The 20,115-nt window shown below is 45.6% G+C and overlaps 1 protein-coding gene across 3 annotated transcripts; it reads left to right on the forward strand.

Annotated features, from left to right (window-relative positions):
- Positions 1-2,298: 2,298 nt before the first annotated feature.
- LOC140207072 (uncharacterized) lies at positions 2,299-17,516 on the forward strand. 3 transcript variants are annotated; one of them, XM_072275393.1, is made up of 3 exons: positions 2,299-2,441; positions 7,193-7,347; positions 15,450-17,516. In XM_072275393.1, exon 3 carries the CDS (start codon positions 15,774-15,776, stop codon positions 16,809-16,811), a length of 1,038 nt encoding a protein of 345 aa, XP_072131494.1. In that variant the 5' UTR covers positions 2,299-2,441; positions 7,193-7,347; positions 15,450-15,773; the 3' UTR covers positions 16,812-17,516. The 3 variants fall into 3 exon arrangements, with proteins under 3 accessions (XP_072131494.1, XP_072131493.1, XP_072131495.1); XM_072275392.1 differs by lacking the exon at positions 7,193-7,347; XM_072275394.1 differs by lacking the exons at positions 2,299-2,441; positions 7,193-7,347 and adding an exon at positions 7,493-7,696.
- Positions 17,517-20,115: the final 2,599 nt, after the last annotated feature.

The following is a 20,115-nucleotide window of genomic DNA, read 5'->3' on the forward strand; positions in this document are numbered from 1 at the left end:
CCGCCTTAATAATAGCACATTCTCGGCTGCAGGAGTACGTGCTGAGGGACGCACTGAAACTCGGTGCAGCCAGCGGTTTAGAGTTCTTCTCCCGCGGGAGTGGGAGGGGTCGGGTGTCGGGGAGTATACCCCTCAACAGTGATGTGGAAAGGTGAACCAACGGAGTGCCACGTGGGTGGCTAAAAGTGGAAATGTAAAGCCCGTAATGGAAACATCTGTAAAGGATTGCGAGTCATCGAATGGATTATTATACATTTTATTTTTGAATAAAGTATATTTTGAAATAAAAAAAAACATAAAACTAGATAAATCAAACAGGTTAGCGGAGTTTATGCATCTATAGGTCTGTAAATATAAAACACAAACTTCTTCAAGCCAAGATGGTAAGTGATACAGTCTTACGATGGTATGTAAACAGTCAGTTCAGTTCGCAATATGGAGTTGAGAAAAATTCAGGAGAGAGAGAGGTGATTTGTTATCCAATTCAGCCGATGCCATCGATTCTTCCCGTTGTCCTCCGAAATCCTCAAGGTCACCGAATGTGACCACACTAATGGTACCGTCTTCACGTGGTAAAGCTATCAACCCAGGCAAGGGTTAAACACACTGATTGCTTTCCACAGGTCACCCCTTCCCCACACTGCGAGAGCCACTCATCGATTCTCCCGAACGATCCTCAAAAACCCACCCTTTTGTGGGCACTGAAAGCTCATCCAGTGTCCGTTTCTTCTGTGTCTCTGTGTGTTCACCAGAAAGCCAGCGTCCATATCCAAACATGCTGAACACCAGCTGTCCATCATACAGCTCCGCCCTTCTATCACCATAGCAACTCACGAGCTGCTCTGTGCCTCTGTCTCTGAATCAGCGGCACACTCTCTCTCCTTTTAAAGGCACCATCCATAATGAATAAACCTTAGATTTCATCACAGGTCATTTTGACTAATTTCTATGCCTCAGACAGCTGGGTTGTTCCAAAATGCGCCTCTAAAGTCTGACAACAGACTAGCGACTGAATCTTCGGTGGAGCAGGGTGAGCAACCAACGAGTTGCCAGCCTGAGTCAGGGCTTTGGGGTTCCAGAGAGATGGGGTCTAGAACCATAGAACCATAGAAACTACAGCACAGAAACAGGCCTTTTGGCCCTTCTTGGCTGTGCTGAACCATTTTCTGCCTAGTCCCACTGACCTGCACACGGACCATATCCCTCCATACACCTCCCATCCATGTATCTGTCCAATTTATTCTTAAATGTTAAAGAAGAACCCACATTTATCACCTCATCTGGCAGCTCATTCCATACTCCCACCACTCTCTGTGTGAAGAAGCCCCCGCTAATGTTCCCTTTAAACTTTACCCTCCCTCACCCTTAACCCATGTCCTCTGTTTTTTTTCTCCCCTTGCCTCAGTGGAAAAAGCCTGCTTGCATTCACTCTATCTTTCCCCATCATAATTTTATATCCCTCTATCAAATCTCCCCTCATACTTCTACGCTCCAGGGAACAAAGTCCTAACTTATTCAACCTTTCTCTGTAACTGAGTCTCTCAAGTCCTGGCAACATCCTTGTAAACCTTCTCTGCACTCTTTCAACCTTATTTATATCCTTCCTGTAATTTGGTGACCAAAACTGAACACAATACTCCAGATTCGGCCTCACCAATCCGGCCTCATCTAGTAAACTCCTCCTAGAGTTTACTAGGAGGAGGAATCAGACCAGCAGGATATGGCTACAAATGAAAGAACAGAAACATTTGGAAACTGATTGATCGAAAAATAAGGTATTTAATTTCTGCAAAATACTGGTGGAAATCAACAGATCAGGCAGCAAATGTGGAGAGGAATAAATAGACAATGTTTGGGACAAGCCCCTTCAGCATGTGTGTACTGTGTACTCCTCTGCTTAGTTGCTGCCTGAACTGCAGAGTTCCTCCAGTATTTTGTGTATGTGCCTATATCTCCAACAACAGCAGAATCTCTTGTGTTTTATATCTGCATTTGTAAGAAGGTTCTACTTTGGCATTAGACACGTGGAAAGTTTGCTGATATTAAATGCATTGCTTATGGGAGCTGCTTTCTGCATTAAAAAAAGCTGCTGAGTTTTCCACACAAAAAAAAACTGAGGTATGGACATGAAAATGGTGCTTGCAGAAGCGTTTAATGGCACCGTGATTACCCAGAAAGCTCTGCGCAGCAATTTTCGCCGTCGCTGAAGCACCGATCGAATGCGCAGGCGTCAGGGTTGCGGATGGTCCCGAATATCGCGCATGCGCAGTACACAAAAGGCCTCAGAAATCGGCTAACAGCGGAAATTCTGTAGATGCTGGAAATTCAAGCAACACACATAAAAGTCGCTGGTGAACGCAGCAGGAAGAGGTGCAGTCGACGTTTCAGGCCGAGACCCTTCGTCAGAACTAACTGAAGGAAGAGTCAGAAATCGGCTCCAGGTAGGAGAGAATTTGCGGGTGGGGATTTTCAAAACGGACTTTGGGACAATTGCTGTGATCACCGGACACTGTGGCCGTATTCCCGGGACAGTCCTGTTCTTTTCCCTCTCTCTCAGCCCCACGATCCTTACACGGGCCCCGGGGAGATTCCAGCTGATGAGGGAACAATTAGGAACTCAGAGAAAGAGAACAAAATCTTTTACATCAGCTGTTGAGAAAATCACCTTTGTTCTCCCTCCGATCACAAACAAGAGAAAATCTGCAGATGTTGAAAATCCAAGCAACACACAGAAATTGCTGGAGGAACTCAGCATGAGTACTCCTTTCCACAGATGCTGCCTGGCCCGCTGAGTTCCTCCAGTTTTGTGTGTGTCGTTTGTTCCATCTCCTCTTGTTCTGGACTTTTCTACCGGTGAGAACATGTTTTGACCCATTCTCTCTGGGTACATAATGATATCAGACACCTTTGCACCGGACAACAAGTAGCTTTCACATAACAAACGTGCCAGACTCCAATGAGACAGGCTACTGCCCTTCCCTTCATATTCATTGGCATTGCCATCAATGAGTTCACCACCGTCAGTCACCTGGGGGAGGGTTCAGGGGAAATATTTATGTACAGTACAGAAACTGGTGTTACCTGTGTACAATGTGATGCAAAAGTTGCTGGAGGATTTACAAGTGGGAGGAAGTGGAGTGATATTTGGAAATCTGACTTTTTAAAGCATCATTTAGCAAGAAAACCACATAGGGACAATGTGCAAAAGCTCTGGTGATAAAATCCTTCATCACCCGTTACAGGCCTGCTACATAGTTTGTGTGAGAGTGCAGATGATCTCAATCAAACCCAGAGGAGATCAAAGTTCTTATCGACAGTGATTTGCTAGCTGTTAAAATGAATACCTCTCTATATAAAATTCACTGTGCACATGTTGTTACTGGATTAAAAAAATGTACAGTACAAGATTTATGTGCACACTGGTCATTACAAATTAGAGGGGACATTGGTGGGAAGGTGGGGAGACCTCCAGTGTCCCTGATGCCCTCACCTACAAGATGTGCATCCAGCTGCAGCTTGTAATCTTTCATTTGTAAATGAACAGAGTCCATGCAAAATTTTTATTCTTAATAACTTTATTGAATAAGGACTCACAGTCAACGAATGATTTTTTTCTTGTATGTAATTATTTTTATTTTGTAATATTTCTGAATAAAGTATTTTTGGAAAAAAAACGCTGCACTTTAAGGAGCTGAAGCTGGAAATGGATGAATTCCGGATCATGCAGGAGTTTGTGGGGGGGGGGGTGGAGTTGATAGGTATTGCATTAAGAGAGGTGAGTTACACCCAAGGTGCAGGACACAGGAAACTGGGTGAGAGTCAGGAAGGGGAATGAGGTTAAATAGCCATCGCAGAGTACTCTTGCGGTCATGAAACCCGAATTTAATTTTTTTGTTCCAGATCGGACCCAACAAAAGGTGTTTAAAATTGAAGCGCTCCCCGTCACGTGACGTCACCCAGCAGCCCCTCCGCCCGCGCCTGACGTCACCCATGGTCTCCCCGTATCTGCATCTGCTGTCACGAGCACGGTGCCTTACGTCACACACGCGCTGCTGTGCTCGAGCCTTTTCGGTTTAACGGCTGAGCTACTGAGCACGAGCACCCCCCGCCCCTCCCGAGCAGTCAACAGAGGAATTGAACTCATTGCAGAGCTGCACTATTCCCATTGGTGCGAAGCGATGTCAATCACCGGTTACACCCAATAGTGGAGGCGGACCAGCCAAGTGGGCGTTACCCCGTCTCCTGCTGGAAGGCGCACTGCCCGTTAAAGAGGAACAAACCCCAAAGTAAATGTCCGCTTTCTGATTTATTTCCATTTCCCTCCGAGGGAAGTTGGGGCGTTTGTGAAGCGTCTCCTGCGGCCGGAGTCTGATGTATCGCTGAGAGGTAGGAGGAGACCGCTCGGCCCGTCGGTTTGATGCCGGTTCCCCGGGGAGGGAGAGGATGAAGACGGTGAGAGAGGGGGCGGACAGGATGTTTGTCCCGGTGGGGACAGGAGGGGCTCATCTGTGGAAATGTCTGAGCCCACGGTGGTGGCGATTCACCACATTGGGGGGCAAACACCGGCAGACTGTTGCCCTGCAAGCGGGGCCAATGGTCCGGGCAAAGTGACAATTATTTGTGTTTTGTGGAGATTGTACCGGGAATATGGTGTAAAATCCCGCTCCCCACACTAACACGGGTTATACAGACCAAAGAACAAACTGCCGGAGGAACTCAGTGGGTCGGGCAGCATCTGTGGAGGGAAATGGACCGTCAACATTTCGGGCCGAGACCCTCCCTCTGGACTGAGAGTGGACGGGAAATAGTCCGAGAAAAGAGGTGAGGGGTGGGGATGGGGCAAGAGCTGGGGAGTGAGAGGTGGATCCAGGTGAGGGGGAGGTGGGAAGGTGGAAATAGTGACAGGGGTGGGAGGTGAGTGGTTGGGGCAACACGGGGCTGCAGAAGATGGAAATTAATTCCATAGAGGATTAACAAAGAGATTAGAGAGTATTTGTTATAGAGAGTGCAATGAAGATTCACCAGACTGATCCCTGGAGTGGTGGGTCATCATATGAAGAAAGATCAAATGTGATAACCCTTTCATTTAGAGAATCGAGGACTGAGAGGTGAACACATTGAAATGCACAACATCATTACCGGTTGAACCAGGGATCCCAGTCTCTGAAAAAGGAGGTGGACTGTCCGGGACTGAGATGAGGGGAAATGTCTCCACTCCGAGGGTGATGAATGTCTGTAAATCCCCACCACGGAGGGCAGTGAAGACTCAGCAATCGTCCTCACATAAAACAGAGGCCGACAGATGTGTGGAGAGTGAAGGGATCGAGGAAATGAGGATCGGACAGAAACGTGGCTGCGATGGGAGAGCAGCCACCATCTTGTTGATGATTTGAGGGGCTGAATGGCCACAGATTCTGTTTCAGTGTTCCTGCAGATACACCAACAGCTTCACACTGGGAAGCGGCCGTTCACCTGCTCCGTGTGTGCGAAGAGACTCATTCAGTTAACCCATCTTGTGATGCTCCGGTGAGCTCACAATAAATAGAGGCCACATTTCTGTCCGGAATGAGCAAAGAGTTTTACTCAATCAGCCCAACTGCTGCAACACCAGCAACTTCACATCAGGGAGGAAGTTCAAATCAGCTCTGTGTCAAATGTTTAACCATCACAGTGACTGAAGGCAGCTGCAGGTTCATGAGGGACTGTTACTGTCAGATTCTGCAGTTCTTGTGGCTGCTCATCGCACCCAAGACTGAACCCTGGTCACTGAGCATTGGAGGAGTCTGTTCTGCTGATGTTAGCCTTAAACTAGACTGGTGTTTAATATTGTGGATCTGTGAAAGATAAATCAGTTCTGAATCAAATCCTGTGTCTCAGATACTTACTGTATCTACCACCCTCACAATGTACACTAGAGAGGCCACTCGGCCCATCTTGTCCCTGCCCATGTTTCTGTTCCATATCAGTATTTTAAAACCAATCCCTGCCGCTCCCCTCTCACTCTCCCTGTGATGACAGGTTGCAACCGGTCACCACTCCGTGGGATAGGAGATTTCCCTTGAATTTCATAGAATCATAGAAATCTACAGCATGTTACAGACCCTTTGGCCCACAGCATTGTGCTGACCATGTAACTTACTCTAGAAACTGTCTAGAATTACCCTACCGCATAGCCCTCTATTTTCCTAATCTCCATGTACCTATCTAAGAGTCCCTTAAAAGACCCTGTTGTATCCGTCTCTGCCACGTCGCTGGCAGTGCATTCCACACACACACCACACTTTGTTTAAAAAACTTAGCTCTGACATCTCCTCTGTACCTATTTCCAAGCAGCTTAAACCTATTCCTCCCTCATGTTAGCCATTTCAGCCCCCGGAAAAAAGCCTCTGTCTATCCACATGGCCAATGTCTCTCATCATCCTATACACCTGCATGGATTTCCTTAATGCTTCTCTCTAGGCTGAATAAGACGATGAGCTCACTGTGGTTTTGATGTCCTTCAGAGCTCTGGATGAAGTTGGTTAAACGCCTCCTTCCCCGCTCTTTTCAACATTTTCTGTCATTTTCACTCATTTCAAAGGACTGTGTCTCAGACAGTTGGGTTGTTGCAATGTGCCTCGAAAGTCTGACAGCGGACTAGCAAGTGAATCTTCGATGGTGCACAGTCCGAAATCAGCCTGAGTCAGGGCTTTGGGGCTCCAGAAAGAGATGGGGCCGAGAGTTTACAAGGAAGAGGAAGAAGAGGAATCAGACCAGCAGGATGTGGCTACAAATGAAAGACCAGAAACATTTTGAAACTGTTTATTTGATTGAAAGAAAAGGTGGTGAATTTCTGCAAAATACTGGAGGAAATCAACAGATCAGGCCGCAAATGTGGAGAGGAACAAATAAACAACGTTTAGGCCGAGCCCCTTCAGCATGCATTGGCTGTGTACTCCTCTGCTTCGTTGCTGCCTGAACTGCAGGGTTCCTCCAGCATTTTATGTGTTTGTGTCCACATCTCCTGCAACAGCAGAATCTCTTGTGTTTCTTATCTGCATTTGTAAGAACGTTCTACTTTGGTATTAAACACGCAGAAAGTTTGCTGATATTAACTGCATTGTTTATGGGAGCTGCTTTCTACATTAAAAGAGCTGCTGAGTTTTCTACACAAAAAAAAACTGAGATATGGACATGGAACCTGTGCTTGCAGAAACTTTCAATGGCTCTGTGACTAACTTGAAAGCTCTGCGCTGCAATTTTCGCTGTCGCTGAAGCACCGATCAAATGCGCAGGCGTCAGGGTTGTGGATGGTCCCGAATATCACGCATGCGCGCAGTGTACAAAAGGCCTTGGATATCGCTGCCGGTAAGTGTTTCTCCGTGCGCCCGTTTTCACTACCGACTGAGGGGCAATTGCTGTGACATCCGGAAACTGTGCCCCGCGATCCCGGGATAGTCCTGTTCTCTTCTCTCTCTCTCTCAGCCCCACGATCCCTGCACGGAACCCGGGGAGCTTCCGGCTGATGAGGGAATGGGAACCGATGGATCTCTCAGACAGAGCTGAGCTCCAGCTATCTAAATGCAAGGATTGGGAACTCGGAGAAAGGGAACAAAATCTTTTACATCAGCTGTTGAGAAAATCACCTTTGTTCTGCCTCCAGTCACAAACAAGAGGAAATCTGCAGAGAGGGCAGTTTTAAGGTGCTTGGAAGCAGGTACGAAGGAGATGTCAGGGGTGTTGTGTTCTTTATACGTACCGTGGGTTACTAATAACAAACATATTCTGGCAGAATTGAACTTTTATTTGACAGCAACAAAACCACGTTTTACACCGCCATGCAACACACATCAAAGTTGCTGGTGAACGCAGCAGGCCAGGCAGCAGCTCTAGGAACAGGTACAGTCGACGTTTCGGGCCGAGACCCCCGAAATGTCGACTGCACCGCTTCCTAGAGATGCTGCCTGGCCTGCTGCGTTCACCAGCAATTTTGATGTGCGTTGCTTGAATTTCCAGCATCTGCAGATTTCCTGTTGTCTGTACGTGAGAACATGTTTTGACCCATTCTTTCTGGGTACATAATGATACCAAACACCTTTGCCCTGGGCAACAAGTAGCTTTCACATCACAAATGTGCCAGACTCCAATGAGACAGACTACTGCCCTTCCCTTCATATTCATTGGCATTGCCATCAATGAGTTCACCACCGTCAGTCACCTGGGGGAGGGTTCAGGGGAAATATTTATGTACGATACAGAAACTGGTGTTACCTGTGTGTATTGTGGCGATGCAAAAATTGCTGGAGAATTTGCAAGTGGGAAGAAGTGGAGTGATATTTGGATATCTGAGTTTTTAAAGCATCATTTAACAAGCAAATCACGTATGGACAGTGTACAAAAGCTCTGGCGAGAAAATCCTTCATTACCCGCTGCAGGCCTGCTACATAGGTTGTGTGAGAGTGCGGATGAACTGAATCGAACCCAGAGGAGATCAAACTTTTTATTAACAGTGATTTGCTAGCTGTTAAAATGAATACCTCTCTATATAAAATTCAGTGTGCACATCTTGTTGCCACTGGGTAAAAATTGGACAGCACAAGATATTTTTGCACACACTTGTCATTACAATTTAGAGGGGACATTGGTGGGAAGATGGGGAGACCTCCAGTGTCCCTGATGCCTTCACCTACAAGATGTGCATCCAGCTGCAGCTTGTAACCCTTCACTCTAAGGAGTTGGAGCTGGAAATGGATGAATTCTGGATCATCCGGGAGTTTGTGGGGGGGAGGTGGTGATAGCTATGACATGAAGAGAGGTGGGTTTCACCCAAGGTACAGGACATAGGAAACTGGGTGAGCGTCAGGAAGTGGAATGAGTTTAAATAGCCATCACAGAGTACTCTTGTGGCCATCCCACACAACAACAGGTGGACCACTTTAGATACTTTTGGGGGGGAGGGGGAAATTACCTGGCAGAAGAAAGTCAAAGCGGTGACAAGGGATTTGTTAGTTTGGGAATTAAAACTAGCAGAGGTCTAATATTCTAGTGGTAAGGCTGGCTTGTGCGAGTGTGGGGGGTCGGGGGTGTTGGTTAAACTAAAGTTGCAGGGGGGAGGTGGGAGGGAGAATGCTAGAACAGATAGTGGAGAGGGTGAATGGAATTGAATTGACTTCATTACTTAGATCCTTCATATACATGAGGAGTAGAAATCTTTATGTTACCTCTCCAGCTAAATGTGCAAGTTATAGTAATTTATAATAAATAGTTTGTACATAGGACAGTCAATATAACATAGAAATATAATTGTGTCAGCATGAATTAATCAGTCTGATGTCCTGCTGGACAAAGCTGTCCTGGAGCCTGTTGGTCCTTTTGCTGTGGTACAGTTTCCTGGATGGTAGCAGCAGGAGCAGTTTGTGTTTGTGGTGAATTGGGTCCCCAATATCCTTTGGGGCCTTTTTACATACTTGTCTCTGTAAATGTCCTGAATAGTTGGAAGTTCACATCTACAGATGCGCTGGGCTGTCCGCACCACTCTCTGCAGAGTCTTGCGATTGAAGGAAGTAAAGGTCCCATACCAGGCAGTGATCCAGTCAGTCAGGATGCTCTCAATTGTGCCCCTGTAGAATGTTCTTAGGATTTGGGGGCCCACACTAAACTTCAATCATCTGAGGTGAAAGAGGCACTATTCTGCCTTTTTCACCACATGGCCAGTATGTACAGACCACATGAGTTCCTCGGTGACGTTTATGCCGAGGAACTTAAAGCTGTTCACCCTCTCAACCCCAGATCCATTGATGTCAATAGGGGTTAGCCTGTCTCCATTCCTCCTGTCGTCCACAATCAACTCCTTTGTTTTTTGTGACAATAAGAGAAAGTTTGTTTTCTTGACACCAGTCAGATGTTGTTCAGACCTCAGATAGAGTCAGCAATCAAATGGTTGAGCATGGTGCGGTGAATGTGCTGAGCTGTGTATATCACAATGCAAGAAGCATCGTAGGAGAGCTAGATGAGCTCAGGACAGGGAATTATGATGTTGTAGCCATTACTGGGACTTGGTTGCACCCAACAGTCTGAGGGATTGAGAGGAACAAATTTGTAGAGAGATCGCAGACTATGCCAAGAAACAAAGGTTGATACAGTAAGTGATTTTAACTTTTCATATATTGACTGGGGCTCCCATACTGTAAAAGGACTAGCAGGGGTAGAGTTTGTCAAATGTGACCTTAGTCAGTCGGTAAAATTCCCGATGTAGAAGTGTGCAATAAGCTATTAGCAAATGGTCCAGAGCTAGTGACAGAAATTAGTGTAGGGTAACACTTTGTACCTGGTGATCATAATGCAATGAGATTCCAAGTAAATATGGAAACAGAGAGGTCTGGACCCCTCTTGAGATTCTAAATTGGAGAAAGGTATCTTTTTGAAAGGTGTACTTGGTAAGTGGGAGTTCTTCAGAGGTGAATTTTGAGGGTGTAGAGTTTGTATGTGCCTTCCAAAATAAAACTTGAAAGGTAACTGGTGCAGGGAACCTTGGTTTTCAAGTGATTTTGAGACTCCAGATATTTTGTTCCCCGAAATGCCTCAGACTGTTGGGTGCTAAGAAGACTCATTAATTACTACAATATCATAATTCCACACCCTGAGCTCATCTGACTTTCTTTAGTTACCTTCTGTTGGTTTCTAAAAGCTCCCCAATGTTTTTTTTTCTATTATTTGCCTCTCGTTGGCTTTGGCTTCTCATTTCAGCCACGGTTATGCCCTCCTGCCTTTACAATGCTTCCACTTCTTTGGGATGTGTCTATCACTCAGCTCCCGAATTGCTCGCAGAAACTCTAGCCATTGCTGCTCCGTTGTCACTCCTACCTTGTCCATTCCAAACAAGTTTGTCCAGCTTCTCTGTCATAGAGACATGGAGAAGGTCAGTACAGAATGTTAGAGTGGATTTCTCCTTTTCCTGAATCTATAACAGCTCCTGCTTCCCTGAGGATGTCTGTTCCAAGGATCGTGCCCTCATTATTTGGACATACCCAAAAATACACTGGAAGCTGTACTCCCCCGATTTCTAGTATTTGCATCTCGCTTCTTTCTGCTTTTACTGTTTTCCCTCCTACACCCCTGATATAACTGGCCTGTCTGGTCGTTGGTAAGGGCAAGTCTGTTATCGATACAGATGCCCCTGTGTCCACTAACATATTGCATTGCCGTCCCCCTAACAATGCCGTTATGTACATCGGTGAGTCACCAGCACTGGCCGTGAAGCCTGCTGCCACATCCTTCTCTGCCTTAAGAAGCGCTGTCACTAACTCCTTGATCTGATCAACAGTCAGACTGGTGGGGTGAGTGACTGGGTGTCTGCTGTCTCCTTCGCCTGGGTTTTCCCCCTCCCTTTTAGACACTGTCTCCAGCAATGTCCCGATAGGCCACAGCTGTAGCATATCAGCTCCTTCACTGCCTTATACCTGGTCCGGCAGTCCTTTACAAAGTGCCCTGGCTGCTGGCAAGCAAAGCAAACCCTCCGGGATATCACAGCAGCTGCATCCACTATACCCACTTTACGATTTATCTTGCCTTTTCTTTGGTCAATCTCACTGGCTCACGAAACTATCTCAGAGTAGTTGGACCCTACCATTATACCTAAATCTAAAACTTCTTGGTGGGCTGAACTCAGCCCTTCCTTCAGCATTTTTAGGAAGACTGGGTCGTCCCTCCCTGGGTTATCCAACCCTGAATACTCTTCGTACACTCGGTATTTACGTTCTGCGCAATCCATGGCTGTCTCGTCAGCCTTTTGAATCACTGCCATTATCATTCCCCAGCTACTCTCGCCTCCCCCCAGGCGCTGCCTCACTTCCTCTTTAAAGGAGCGATATCTTTCTTCATTACTGCCGCTCCCGGTAGTTACCCATGTACCATCCCGCACCCCCTGGGCCATACTGTCCCACATATTCCTCGGGCACTTGGCTTTCACTAACACAGTATATCTTTAGGGTGCATCTGGTGAATTTCAACCATTTCCTCGAGTTTGCGCCAGAATTCTGAATTCCCACAGGCGACTTTAAGTGAGGGCAACTCGGACAAAATGCTCTGTTTCTCCCCAGGGTTGAAGGGCTTATGAATAGTTGTAATCAAGGTCAAGGGCTGGCTCGGATCGTCAGGGTTCTCAGCCTGACGTTGCCTGACTTCAATAGGTGCCATTCTGGTAGAATTATCTGGGTAAAACCTCTCCCTGAGATATCTCCATACTAATTCCCACACTGCGCAAAATATAAAACTGCAGAGTACGTATTCCACAATCTGCCACTTTTGAGTACCTGAACTCTTGATGCCTGCTGTATTCCCTTGCATCACACTTGCACACGCATACACTAAAATGCAGCTCCCCGAACGAGTATACACACCCCCACGCTGACGTCTCGAACTGTACCGTTGGCTACCACCTTTCACAACTGGTGGTTCAACTCTCACCAAGTTAACATGCAAAGATTCCTCACTTACATAAACACACATGCACACGCACACACTACTTTAATATCTACCAGTCATTTCTCTACGTTCGTGATACCTCATGTTCCCGTGTGTCCACCGACTGAACAGATCCAAGTGTGAGTGTTATTTTAGAAAAATACTCACCAACTTAGACTGCTAGGAACGCTGGCCACACGACGGGTCACGAAGGTATCCCGCTCCTGACACCAAATGTTGGAGAGTGGATGAAATCACTGGAGAGACAGAGTCACTGGTGATACAAAGCAGCTTCTTTATTCGACACAACAAGGTACAGCAGGCATCTTACGGACGGAGACGCTTTCCGCAGAAAGGTCTGCTAGCTAAAATGTGGGCTCGATATTTATATGCTAAACACAAAGGCAATTGCTACTTAAAAAGTTACAGACAATGCTTCCTTTTGAAGTTACATACAAACATCACACCTTCGATTTCATCCTTTCCTTCTGACGCCAACATGTCTGTGTTGGTGTCCACAGCCTTTAGTTCAATCCACAATACATTTATTTGGCATTTTACGCGCTAACATAGAAGACAATTAATATTTATAATGTATAGATAAGACTGTCTTCAAAACTACAGCATCAGGCACCAGAAGCATCTGGTATTTACACCTTTTAGGAAGCCCATCGTGGTGGACTCAATCCACAGTCCTTTGTCAAACAGTTAAAATAGAAGTCTGGTGGCCAAAGTCATTTAAGTGTTAACAAATCATCTACCCAAAAAGAAATCCACTCTAACACAGAAACATGCCCACACTGGAAGATCAGAATGGTAATCTATATGAGGAGTCAAAATAGATAGGAGAGATTTTAAATAGTGTTTTTGCATCCGTATTTGCTCAGGAGATGGACACAGAGTCTATAGAAGTGAGGCAAAACGGTATCATCTTCATGGACCCTGTACAGATTATAGAGGTGGAGGTGTTTGCTGTCTCAAGGCAAATTAGCGTGGATAAATCCCCAGGGCCTGGCAAGTTGTTCCCTGGGACTCTGTGGAAGACACGTGCAGAAATTGTCAGGACCTAAACACAGATATTTAAATAACCCTCAGTGTCAGGTGAGGTACTGGAGGATTGGAGGACAGCCAATGTTGTTCTGCTGTTCAAGAAAAGCTCTAAAAATAAACTAGGAAATTATACGTTGGTGAGCTTGACATCAGTAGTGGGAAGGTTATTGGAACATATGTGCAGGAAGCAGATATATAAGTATTTGGATCAATGTGGACCGATTAAGAATAGACAGTGTGGCTTTGTGCATGGTAGGTCATGGCTAACCAATCTTATAGAGTTTCTCGAGGAAGTTATCAGGAAAGTGGATGAGGGCAAGGCAGTGGACGTTGTCTACATAGACTTTAGCAAGGCACTTAATGAAGTCTTATATGGGAGGTTGGTCAAGAAGGTTTAGTCACTCAGCATTCAAGATGAGATAGTAAATTTGATGAGACATTGGCTTTGGGAGAAGCCAGACTGTGGTAGAAGATGGTTGCCTCTCTGACTGGAAGCCTGTGACTAGTGGTGTGCCACAGGGATCGGTGCTGGATCTGTTGTTGCTTGTCATCTATATCAGTAATCTGGATGATAGTGTGGTTTAACTGGATCAGCAAATTTGTGGATGACACCAAGGTTGGGGGTGTAGTGGACAGTGAGGAAGGCTATCATGGCTTGCAGTGTGATCTGGACCAGCTGGAAATATGGGTTGAGAAATGGAAAGTGGAATTTAATGCAGACAAGTGTGAGGTTTTTGATAGGACCTAGGTCTTACAGAGTGAATGGATGGGCACTGAGGAGTGTTGTTGAAGAAAGGGATCTGGGAATACAGCTCTATAATTCACTGAAAATGGTGTCACAGGTAGATAGGGACGGAAAAAAGAAAAAAAATTTGGCGCATTGGCCTTCATAAACCAAAGTACTGAGTACAGGAGATGGATGTTTTGTTAACGTTGTACAAGACATTGGTGAGATCTAATTTGGAGTGCAGTTTTGGTCACCAACCTGCAGGAAAGATATAAAAGAGGTTGAAAGAGTTCAGAGAAAATTCACAAGGATGTTGCCAGGTCTGGAGGACTTCGGTTATAAGGGGAGATTGAACAGGTCAGGACTTTAGAACATTCCAAGGAATAAAGGGAGATTTGATGGAGGTGTAACAAAATTATGAGGGGTATAGATAGGGTAAATGCAAGCTGGCTTTTACCACTGAGATGGGGTGGGACTACATCCACAGGCCATGGGTTAAGGGTGAAAGGTGAAAAGTTAAGGGGAACATGAGGGGAAACTTGTTCACACAGATGGTCATCCAGGTGTGGAATGAGCAGAAAGCACAAGTGATGCATGCGAGCTCAATTTCAACATTTCAGAGGTTTGTACAAGTACCTGGATGGTAGGGATATGGGAGTAGAAAGTTTAAATAGTTCAGCACAGACTAGATGGGTCAAAGGGTCTGTTTCTGTGTTGTTCTTTTCTATGACTGAGACAAGAACCTTAAGTAATACTAACATTCACTCTAATTCCTTTTAACAGCCGTGCAGACCAACCATACATCTGAGTAGGAGATATTTACATGGCGTTAAAACTGTGGCACTTTAAGTTAACAGTAGATAAAAGAAAATCCCAGCTGCACGTTAACAAAGGCTATTTGTGTGAGAGTGTTTCAGTTACTGTGGGGCCAGGCACCCATGCAGCTCAGTGGGAACAGGGAATAATACCAGTGGAAGAGTCAAACTGAGCCAGGTCACAGATTGGAGATGGCAGAAATGCCCCATTCTTTAGAGACAGGAAGAGCATCAGAGAGTTTGATTGTCATTCCAGATACCAGCACTGTGCCCAGTTAGAAGATGATTTCTCGCTCCAACTTGGGTTGACCCTCACTGTAACAGTGTGATGTCAGATCACACCTTGGTGACTAAAGTGATCTCATCTGAAATGTTGTCCTACACCCATTGATGGATTTTGTAAATCTTTTTTACAGGTTAAAAATGACAAGGAATTTGTCTATGGGAATCTCGAACACAACACGCCAGTTTTGCTGTCTCTGTCCAGATATTTAAGAAGTGGAGCAAGGGATTCACTCGAACATCCTTCCTGCTCAGACAGTGGGAATGGATTCAGACAGTCATCTCAACTGAAGGTACATCAGTAAGTTGACACTTGGACAAGGCCATTTACCTGTTCTGTGTGTGAGAAGGGATTCAGTCGGTCTTCTCACTTGTAGACACACCAGTCAGTTAACACTGGGTAGAAGCTGGTTATCTGCTGAGTTTGTGGGGAAGGATTCACTCGGTCATCTGACCTAATGGCTCACCAGCGAGTGCACACCGGGGAGCGACCATTCACCTGCTCGGACTGTGGGAAGGGATTCACTTTTTCATCTAAACTGAAGGTACATCAAAGAGTTCACACTGGAGAGAGGCCGTTCACCTGCTCACAGTGCGGGAAGGGATTCACTCAGGCGTCTCACCTACTGATACATCAGGCAGTTCACACTGCAGAGAGGGATTTCACCTGCTCAAACTGTGGGAAGAGTTTCCTTCACTCTTCCACCCTACAGAGACACCGGTCAGTTCACACTGGGCAGAGGCCGTTCACCTGCTCAGTCTGTGGGAAGACATTCACTCAGTCATCCCACCTACAGAGTCACCAGCGAGTTCACACTGGGGAGAAGCCATTCACCTGCTCAGAATGTGGGAAGGGATTCACTCAGTCAGCCCACCTACAGAGTCACCAGCGAGTTCACACTGGGGAGAAGCCGTTCACCTGCTCAGACTGTGGGAAGGGATTCACTCGGTCATCCAACCTACAGATGCACCAGCGAGTTCACACTGGGGAGAGACCGTTCACCTGCTCAGACTGTGGGAAAGGATTCCATCAATCATCCACCCTACAGAGACACCAGCAAGTTCACACTGGGGAGAAGCCATTCACCTGCTCAGACTGTGGAAAGGGATTCACTCGGTCATCCTCCCTATTGGAACACCAGTCAGATCACTCTGGGGAGAGGCCATTCACCTGCTCAGAATGTGGGAAAGGATTCACTTGCTCATCTAAACTGAAGGTACATCAGCGAGTTCACACTGGGGAGAGGCCGTTCACCTGCCATGAATGTGGGAAAGGATTCACTTCATCATCTCATCTGAAGGTACACCAGCGAGTTCACACTGGGGAGAGGCCATTCACCTGCCGTGAATGTGGGAAGGGATTCCATCGATCATCCAATCTAGTGACACACCAGCAAGTTCACACTGGGGAGAGGCCGTTCACCTGCTGTGAATGTGGGAAAGCATTCACACGATCATCACATCTACTAAGACACCGGTCAGTTCACACTGGGTAGAGACCATTCCCCTGCTCAGTCTGTGGGAGGGGATTCCATCGATCATCCAACCTTCATAGACACCAGCAAGTTCACATTGGGGTTAGGCCGTTCACCTGCCCAGACTGTGGGAAAGGATTCACTTTATTATCTCACCTACAGAGACACTAGCGAGTTCACACTGGGGAGAAGCCATTCATCTGCTCAGACTGTGGAAAGGGATTCACTCAATTATCCTCCCTATTGGCACACCAGTCAGTTCACACAGGGGAGAGGCCGTTCACCTGGTCAGAATGTGGGGAGGGATTCGCTCAGTCATCTCATCAGCTGAGACACCAGCGAGTTCACACTGGGGAGAGGCCGATCACCTGCTCAGACATTGGGAAGAGATTCTCTCAGCCATCTCCACTAAATGTGAATCATTTAGTTCACACTGGGGAGAGGCCGTTCACCTGCTGTGAATGTGGTAAGCGATTAACTCAGTAATGTAACCTTGTGATACAATACCGGGTTCACACTGGGGGAAAAAGTTTCAATGAGCTGCATGCTGGATATTTGTCCATCACCGTTGCTGAATGCAATTTTGAGAGTGACTGTCGGTGCTGAACTCTGCAATTATTGCTGCTGCTCACCACACCCAGTTCTGCACCCTGGTCACTGGGCATGGGAGGAGTTTCTTCTGCTGCATATTCACCTTTAATGGGACTGGAGTTTAATATTCTGGATCTGTGACAAATAAATCAGTTCTATTTTAAATTCTGTCTCCGGTACTCAGTGAATTTATAACACAACTACTGTACAGTAGAGAGTCAACTCAGGCCGGCTGGACCCTGCCAGTGATTCAGTTCCATGACGGTCAATTTAAATCCTCCCTTGTTGTTCCTCTCTTGCTCTCCCTGTGGTGATGGGTTCCAAACAGTCACCACTCTGTGGGTGAAGAGGTTTCCCTTGAATTCTCTGCAGTCTGAAGTCGTCGAGCTGACTGCAGTTCGGACTGAGATGTTCTTCGCCCCTCTAATCTCTGGGCTAAGGAAGAATGACATTGGTAGTTAACCTCCTTATTCACTGCACATTTCCACATTATGGGTCATTTTCCCTGCTTCTCAAAGGTTGTTAGAAAACACCACTGTCCTCTAAAGACTGAAAGCAGAATGGGAAACCATCAGTTGGATGTTCAATGAAACAGGGTCAGAAACCAGAGGCAGGTCTGCACAGGGCAGAGTTTGGGGCTCTGGGCGATGGTTGGGGTAAGAACGTATGATGAGGAGAAGGGAATCAGCAGCGGGGCATGGCAACGAATGGCAGAGTAACAACATTTGGAAGCTGATTGACAGAGAAAATCTTTTGTTTCTCTGACCGATGACACAAACAATACCTGTGGTGAGGTGCTCCACTGGTCGAGGATGTGTGTGTTGGAAATGGTTTTATCTATTGAGGGAGGTGTTCCTGCTTGTTTATCCTGTAATATTATATCCAGATGGTTATTATGGATTGTCCTATCTGAAATAATGTATTGATTATCATAGAATTTGTCAGATTTTGATCCTGAAACGGGATCAGGCTTGAATTTATGGTGCCTTTATGAAGTGATGGAGGGCATTCATGAGTTTGTATTTTAGAGCAAGATTTTGGTGAATGATATTTACCACTTGACTGTACCTTTGTAAATGATCAGATTGAGTTGAACTGCTGCAGGATCCTGGAATGTGTTGGATTGTGTCTGGTTTCTCTTGGCATTTTCTGTACTTTCTGCCTTGTTTGTTTGTATTTTCAATTTTTTTTTCTGTTTGTTAACCAGCTTGTCCAGTATTTCTGCAAGGAACCCCTCTGTTTCTGGGAAGAGGTCTCCAACTCTCAGTCAGGTTCTCGAAGCTTCCTTGTCACCATCCCGTCTGCTCAGATCGTTGGGATGTCTCCCATGGAGGGTCATACTCATTCCACTGGTTAGTGTTTTCTTCCATAGTGATGATTCATTTTTCTGAGTTGTCCTCTCATTGAAGTTTTCTGGTCTGTATTTCTTATCACGATGGCATATACACACCTGGAGTGCTGAATCCCGTTCATTTTTGATGGAAATATATACTTAGAAGTTTTATCTGACTGTTGTGTGATTTCTTTTTCATGTGTGTTAATTCTCTTCCTCCTTCTGTCCAAGGTACTGTTCATCTAAGTGGGTTTGAGCGTAAATAGTCTTTTCTGAAGTTCTTACTTATCTTTGTAAATTTTACGGATTGAAGTGGCAGCAAGATATTTTTTAAAAAAGTCAATGTCGGTTTTGATGGAAGTGTTTATTGCCTTCGTTGTATTTGTTAACTATTGAGCTCTGTTTGGCAGGTTTTTTTAAGCCTTGAACTAAATTTTGTCAAAGGTTTTCCCTATTTCACACTACTTTCTATTTTCTTTGCTTGTTGATATTCCAGGTATGTGGGTATCAAGAGTCCCGATGAAGGGTCTTGGCCTGAAATGTTGATTCCCATCCATAGATGCTGCCTGACATGCTGAGCTCCTCCAGCACTTTGTGTGTAGTTCTATAGATTTCTAGCATCTGCAGGTCCTCTTGTTTCCCGGATACATATGTTTTTTGAAAGAACAAGCTGGTGGTGGGGTTGTGTGGATCTGTTGGTAAAATAGTAAATAAAATCATTAGAAAGAGCTGGCATAGGGTTGGAAGGTCTAGAACCTGTGGGTAGAATTAACGAACAGCAAATGTAAAAAAAAATCCCTGATGGGAATTGTATAGAGACCCCCAAACAGTAGTGAGTATGTGGTCCACAAGTTACAATGGGAGATAGAAAGTGCGTGACAAAAGGGCAATGTTACAATAGTCATGGGGGATTGTCATGCAGGTGATTAGGAAAATTAGGATGGTGTTGGTGTCAAGACGAGGAATTCCTAGAATGTCTACAAGATGCTCTTTAGAGTAGCTGGTGGTTGAGACCACTTGGTGATCAGCTATTCTGGATTGTGTGTTGTAATGAAGCGGAATTAATTGGGTCACTTAAGTTCAAAGAACCCTCAGGGACAAGTGATCATAATATGAACAAATTCACCCTGACATTGGAGAAGGAGAAGCTAAAGTCCGATGTCGAAACAAAAAAGGACTAGGGAGGCATGAGAGAAAATCTGGTCAAAATTGATTTGAAAAGAACATGGGCAGGGATGAAAACAGAGCAGCAATGGCTGATAAGAGAAACCAAAGACAACATAAAAATGAAAGAGAGGGCACAGAACAAAAATGACTAGGAAGTTAGAGGATTGGGAAGCTTTTAAAAACCAACAGAATGCAACTAAAATAAATAAGAAGGAAAAGATGGAATACATAGGT

The sequence above is a fragment of the Mobula birostris genome, chromosome 13, assembly GCF_030028105.1.
Source record: "Mobula birostris isolate sMobBir1 chromosome 13, sMobBir1.hap1, whole genome shotgun sequence".
Lineage (NCBI taxonomy): Eukaryota > Metazoa > Chordata > Chondrichthyes > Myliobatiformes > Myliobatidae > Mobula > Mobula birostris.

Coding starts and splice junctions, on each gene's coding strand:
- LOC140207072 (XM_072275393.1), top strand. CDS start 15,774: ATGGCTCACCAGCGAGTGCACACCGGGGAGCGACCATTCACCTGCTCG.